This window comes from Calidris pugnax, unplaced genomic scaffold (genome assembly GCF_001431845.1).
Source record: "Calidris pugnax isolate Ruff unplaced genomic scaffold, ASM143184v1 scaffold15, whole genome shotgun sequence".
Taxonomy (NCBI): domain Eukaryota; kingdom Metazoa; phylum Chordata; class Aves; order Charadriiformes; family Scolopacidae; genus Calidris; species Calidris pugnax.
Window position 1 is genome coordinate 7,962,022 of NW_015090774.1, and position 6,750 is coordinate 7,968,771.

At 50.6% G+C, this 6,750-nt stretch overlaps 1 protein-coding gene across 3 annotated transcripts in view; it reads left to right on the forward strand.

Moving 5' to 3' along the window:
* Nucleotides 1-6,529, forward strand: part of PPP1R3B (protein phosphatase 1, regulatory subunit 3B) — a 7,205-nt gene extending 676 nt beyond the window's left edge. The window contains exons 1-2 of one of the 3 annotated variants that reach the window (XM_014942676.1): nucleotides 20-50; nucleotides 3,007-6,529. In XM_014942676.1, the coding sequence (XP_014798162.1) occupies nucleotides 37-50; nucleotides 3,007-3,898 (906 nt within the window). In that variant the 5' untranslated portion in view covers nucleotides 20-36 and the 3' untranslated portion in view covers nucleotides 3,899-6,529. Of the gene's footprint in view, nucleotides 1-19; nucleotides 143-3,006 lie in introns of those variants that run through there. The other 2 variants (XM_014942684.1, XM_014942691.1) reach the window with 2 other exon arrangements.
* The last annotated feature ends 221 nt before the right edge of the window (nucleotides 6,530-6,750 follow it).

Sequence of the window (6,750 nt, forward strand, 5' to 3'; positions counted from 1 at the left end):
GGGCTGGGGGGGGGGGGGGGCGTCGGGACCGGCCTCATGCACTGCACCAGGTATGGCCCCGCCGGAGCTCACGTCCTCCTGCTCTGCCTCTACCGCCGGTGGGGGCGTCCCGCCTCGCCTCGCTGCCGTTTGGCTTCTCCCGGTGCGGGTCGTGGCGTGGCGTTACCGGGGAGGGGGGGGATGCGGTACCTTCCAGGCTTGGCTGTTGGTGGCTCGCCGGGGGCGGTGATGGGGTGGTCGCCCCTTCGGGCCTGCTGCCTCCTTCTCGGGCTGGCCGGCGCACTCGGTTCGTGGGAGAGCAGGAGGGACGGGGGGTAGCCGTCGGGGGGGAGAGGGAATCGGATCGGCCGGGCCGCCGGTAAGTGCCTCCGGGGCTGCCCTCGGAACGGCTCGGCCTTTCCTGAAGCAGAGAGGAGGAGAAGGAGGAAGAAGAGAGCAGAAAAGCCGAGTGCTGTTTCATCCCGCAGTGTGTGTCACCTCTAAAAACCTGTGGCTTCAGGAGGTGCTGCCTGCCCAGCCCTCTGCAGGGGGTCACCCGCTCCCAAACGGCGCTGGCAGCAGGGTGCAGGCGGTGGAAGGGGGTCTGATCAGCGCAGGTATAAATAATTCCTTTGCTCTGACTTCCTTCTTCATAGAAATAGAGGAGGGGAGTGTGAGCGGAGAGACATCCTCGCCAGGAGAGGGTAGAGCTGTGGGAAGATGTCCGGAGGCAGAATCTAGTCTGTCTGCCTTTTGAGAGGAGGGGGAAAGGAATCAGCCCCTGTCCCCGTGCAGGGCTGCCTGCCTTCACCCCCGGCTTCCCAGAGCCCCCTTTTCTGCGCTCAAAAGTGAGCTCTCAAACGTATTTCCCTGCTGCCACCTTCAAAGCAGCTGAAATTCAACACAGCCAAAAGGGAAACCTTCCTCTGTTGGCTGTAAGTTGGGCATCAGCAGCATCAAGAGCAGGAGGAGATGTCTGGGGTATCAAATAAGCTAAAAAAAGCAGTTTGTAAAAGCATGCAGCTCAGCCTACTAGTAGGTATGAAAAGCTCTTACTATATATCTCAGCTTAGGAAAAAAGCTCCAAGTAATACAAGTCAGGCTGGATATTTTTTGCCTCTTCATTCTAAAAATGGTGAATAACCAAGGCTTACTAAGAAACCTGACCTCTCAGCATTATGGGAATTCAGCTGAATAAATTTCCCTAGGAAAAGATGCAATGCGGGTGAAACTGGCCCGAGTAAGAGAGAAACGTTGGAGGCTGCATTAATCTAAAGGAGGAAATGACCTATATAAAGTGCGTGTGAATAAAAAAAAAAGACAAAAAACGACTTGGCAAAACCAGGCAGGGATGAGCAGAACGGTGTTAGCAGGCAGGTGGGTCTGCTGTCTGTCTGTCTGTCTTGTATGGATAGCTGCCCTTGAGTGGGAAGGAGGCAATGCAGGAGTTGGCTGGTGGGCATGCTGGGAAGCGAGCCCTGGCACAAATGTGTGGAGTAAAGAGGTGTCCTGGCTGAATGGGTGCTGTGAGAGCCCTCTCAGAGCCACTCCGTCGGGCTGGCAGGGTGGGGAGTTAAAGCACTGAGTTGGAGAACGTAGCTCTTGCTTTTTCTTGGCACGGGGATGGCGGTCAAGCACTGGAGCTGGCTGTAGGTGGCTTTGGCAGCAGGAGCTCTGCTGCGTCACGTGGCTGCTGCTACTGCCGCTGGCTCGTCCCGCTCTGCGGGGTGGGAGCAGCTTTGGAGCCTGGTCTGCAGCCAAACAAGGAATTTTTATTAAGGGAATACTCTGCGTTTAAGGTCAGCTGCAACGCAGTTGGCTTAAGGCGGATGTGTGTGATAAATCTGTCCAGCAGTTTATCTAGAGCCCAGGCCAGAGAGATTCTGCCAAAAGCCTCCAGCCTAACCTCATTGTAAGGGACAGGAGGGATAGGTGCGACGGTCTGGGAGCTGCCTGGCTGCAGAGGCAATTCCAGGGCTTCATCTGGCAAGGTGCTGTGTGAGAGCTGCCCTAAAGTGGGTGCACAGAGAGGGATGGTGCTGCTTCCCTGGAGGAATGGGCTGGAGGCGAGGAGGCTGTGGTGGAAGGGCACACAGCCTGCACTTTCCAGGGGAAGGACTTGTTTCCAAAGACTTGGTCAACCTTGAGTAGGTGAGTTGGGTTTGGCAGAGCCCTGTGGCTATATGGATGCTTCCTAGGGGCTCAGCGCAAGCACTGTGGAGGTTTGAGGCTGGAACTCTGTGCTGGAGGTGCAATCTGCTGGGCCATCTGAGCTGGCATCTGCTTTAAAGTGCAGTAGTGGGAGGAAAGCAGCTCCTCTGTAGGTGTAGGGCAATGTCAGCTGAGTCTCTTCCCTGTATCAGACTGTTGTTATCCTTATTATACCACTTGCAGACACTTTAGGGGGAGCAGTTCTGAGAGACAGCCATGAGTAAAGTACACAGCTCAACCAAACAAGTGCTTTTTAGCCTCTAAAAATACTGGCTATTTGGGGTTTTAGGAAAGGTGAGGTCAGTTGTGTACAGTAGCTTGTAACAAACTGAGCTCCTGCCCCTGCAGAAGTGCCTGATGCCCTGGGGAGAGTCTCTCCTGGAAGGAGGAGAGCACGACAGGAGCACTGCTTTATGTAGCTTTGAAAACTGTAGGTTTTGTGAACACCAGCAGGACTGAGGCATGAGCTTTGCTTTGGGTGAGAAATGCTCTGGAGCCTGCTAGTGCTAGCCTAGTAGGACAGTGCTTGTGTGTGCCTTCAAATGGTGACTCTGTCCCTGCAGAAGTTAGAAGAGATCGTGTTCAAGGGCACAACAGGGTCTGGTCCTGCCACTTCTGCTGTAGCATGTTTCTCACCTTGTCTGTAAATCACACCGTGCAAGTACCTGCCTTTAATTAAGCTTGAGGGACTTGTGGGGTGGATGGAAGCAAGTTTCTTTGGGATGGCTGGAGGGGAAAGTGGTGTAGCGTTTATCTGACAAAAGTCATATTAAAATGCTTTTCTAATATCAACTTGCCCTTCTTCTTATCTTCCAGAGTATTAGACTATTTTCCTCACAAACAAGCAATGGCTGTGGATGTGGCAATGCAGCTGTACCTGTGCTCTTCACCCTTGCGAAGGGAGAAGTGTGCCTGCAAAATTGCTCCGAAGCCAAGCAAGCCCTTGCGGCCCTGCATCCAGCTGAGTACCAAGACGGTGCTGAACGGGCCAGAAGAGGCAGCAAACTCCTTCACACACAACAAAGTGAAGAAGAGGGTGTCATTCGCAGACAGCAGAGGCTTTGCTCTGACGATGGTGAAGGTGTTCTCCGAGTTTGACGATCCGCTAGATATTCCTTTCAACATCACCGAGCTGATAGATAACATTGTGGGCCTCACAACAGTGGAGAGGGACAGCTTCGTCCTGGATTTTGTTCAGCCCTCTGCGGACTACCTGGACTTCAGAAACCGCCTCCAGGCAGACTGTGTCTGCCTTGAAAACTGCGTGCTAAAGGAGCGATCCATTGTGGGAACAGTGAAGGTGAGGAATCTCGCTTTTGAAAAGACTGTGAAAATCAGGATGACGTTTGACACCTGGAAAAACTTTGTAGATTACCCATGCCAGTATGTCAAGGATACCTATGGAGGGTCAGATCGGGACACGTTTTCCTTTGACATCAGCTTGCCCGAGGGAATTCAGTCCCACGAAAGAGTCGAGTTTGCCATCTCCTTTGAGTGCAACGGGAAGGTGTACTGGGACAGCAACAGGGGCACAAATTACAGGATCATACGGTCAGAACTGAAGTCTGCCCAGGAAGCCATCTGCCCCCCGCGGGGCCCTGACTTTGGCAGTGCCTTTGACCAGTTTGGGAGCCCCCGGTGCTCCTATGGCCTCTTTCCCGAGTGGCCCAGCTATTCGGGCTATGAGAAGCTAGGGCCTTACTATTGACCCAAGGACAAAGTCCTGATTGACTAACTGTTGCTGGCCTGGACACAGGCCTGGGAGCTGGTCTGACCATGAGGTGTATGGAAAGGTGGAAGAAGTATGTCTCCATGTAGCTCTGCGTAAGCCTCCCAGCACAACCAGATGCGCCGTGCTCTGCTGGCAGTGGGCTTATAGTCAGGGAAGCATCTCTGGCATAAAGGGCTGCCTTCCCTGCCTCAACTTGGATAACTGGCTCTCCAGATGCTCAAAGGACCAGGAGCTGTGTTGCTCGTGTGTCTCTTCAGTGCTGCTACTCCTTCCTCTTCTGTAAAGCTGCTAGTCTCCAGGGAAATGCTACAGTGCTTATATCGTCTGTCCAAGCTGTGTAGTGGTGGCTGATTTGTATTGCTTGCCTAGTGTAAAAAGGCTTTTTCAAAATGTGTTCTAGTATTAATATTTAGTGGACTGTCCTGCAGCTGCAGGGTTCTCCTTGCAAAGCTGGCCCGTTGAGAAATGGAGTGGTTGGCTTGCAGGGGATGGAGTCCTCTCCATGCACGCACCCTTGTAGTGTGAAGTCCTTCCTACTGGAGGCAGAAAGGGTGTTTTGGAAATGAAAATGCAACTGTGATGACAGCCAGCCATATTAGGAGACATATGTGCCTGTGGGAGAGGATCTGATATGCTTAGTCATGGGTTGTTTTATCAGCTGATCTTGAAAAAACTCTGATTATACTCTTGATGTTACCAAAAATAGAGATTAGCTGTGTGGTGCTTGTAACACAGCCGTGGGTTGACAGCCTTGACTGCCTTCTCCAAAGCCTTCCTGTTTCTTTGATCACTTGTGATTAAAGATGCTTTTTTCCCCTGTGATGGACATCTGAAGTCAGCTGTTGGCTGTGCTGGGCCCTGAAAATGCAGTTCTTCCTCCTGTGGACTGTAAAACGGGGTTTTGTCCAGCTGGGCCCTGAGTCCTGTGCAGATGGCTGTGCTCAGATGTTACAGGAGTCAAATGCAAATGGGCCACTCAGCTACTTTTTGCTGTGTCCCGTTATAGGAAGACGACTGTTTACCTACTGTGGTGGAAGTGCCTTGACTGAGAAAGGTGGTGTGTGTGATCCCAGGAATGCTTTGGGATAAACAGGCTTTGGAAGTGACGTTGCTTTTTAAAAAAAGGATCTCCTAATGTTTTGTTACTCTGTGCCATGGACTGCTGCACATGGGAGGATGCTGTGGCTGTACTGGATGAACATGAACATGCTGGGCTTCCATAGCTGTTGTAGCTGTAGCTGCCACTGCAGTTTGTAAATGCCCAAGCTTTGTGTCTCTTGGCTCTAAGCTGCTCACCTTACCTGTGCCAAGAACTAGCTGTGAGGAGCGTGAGATAGGGGGAGGCTTATCCTGAAGTCACCCCTGGATGTTAAACAAATCACTGATGTGAACCATCCCTATCTTCAAAGAGGTGGCTTGTCCTCTGGGCCTGCTCTGAGGTGAGGTGGCCAGCTCGTGCAGTGCCAAAAAGCCTCACAAAGCTTCTTGCATGCTAGTTGAGCAGAATAACTTAATCCCTTGACTCAAAGGCAGGGTGCTGAATAGTTTGTAGAAATAGAGGTCAAGGGAATCTTACTTTTTGTAGTGCATAAGCTTTATGTAATTTTTTGGGTGCCTATAATAGCCTATGGATGGGCTGGAGAGAAGCAATGGGCTAGACTACTTAACTTTTTAAACCTAGCTTTTAATTCTGGAGACTACTGTACAAAATACTTACAAGCTGTTTTACCCTAACCTAGAAGGGATACTATGGTCACTGTTGGATGCTGAAAGGGACAAGAAGAGCTTGCAGGAAGAATTGCTGGCCTTCAACTGCTGCTTTTTTTTTTTTTTTTTTCCCCCAAAACCCAACATCAATGCACATCATCACTGTGCTTGATCACTTAGTCCAGGTGGTAAGTCTACTTGCTGGCCCAGAGCTCATCAGGCTTGGTTCCTCTGTTCAAGCAGCTTCTCAAGTCAGCCCTTATAACCTGCATCTGGTCTCTCTTGAAGGGACTGTTGCCTAGCTTGGCTTGAACCTGCTTTTAAACTTAAAGCAAGTCTGAGCAACACTCTTTTTTTTTTTTTTTTTTTTTTTTTTGATTTAGTGTATGGTGTTTAATGCTGTAAGACACTGACTGTAGAAAAGTCATGTTCTCCTGGCATGCTGCCATGCCTATGGAGAGCTGTTTGTGGGCTGAAACAAGGCATGTGTGTCTGGGGTGCTGTGGATGGTGGTATCTCCTTATGGGCCTGTTCATTTTCAGGCTGTGGATGGGGCGTGCTTAGGGAGAAACATGGAAGATAAGCTAGAAGAGCAATGCCATAAGTAAAGGCCCGGCTGGGAACTGACTATTTGACCAATAGTGGTTTAAAAATACTACTTGTGGCCTTTCCCCTTTTCCCTTTTTCCATTGCCAATGTGAACATAGAAGTGAGGGGTTGCTGTCCTCACTCTATGCCTGAAAGTGCCTTGTGGGGTGTTTTGCATGTTTGTTTTTAAAAGATATTTTTGTACACAACATTCAAATGGAAAATGCACTTTATAATTGCCATGTAATGACTCTTTTAAAACTATGGTTCTGTTTTTATCTGATTGTTAAAATAAAGGTGGAACAAAATGTTGGCTGTGTATCTTGCCAGCATCTTATTTAAACACCCATGGGGCTCGGGTGGTGATTTGGACATGGGACCAGCTTCCTGCAAGTGGCCATTGGCAGGGAGGAGCACACGTCCACAGTGGACTCTGCTGCCTGGAACGGGAAAGAGCTGCCTATTCCTGCTGCCTTCCTGTCAACAAATGCTTCCAGAGCATTGGAAGCAGCGGGAAGGAGGAGAGGAGCGAG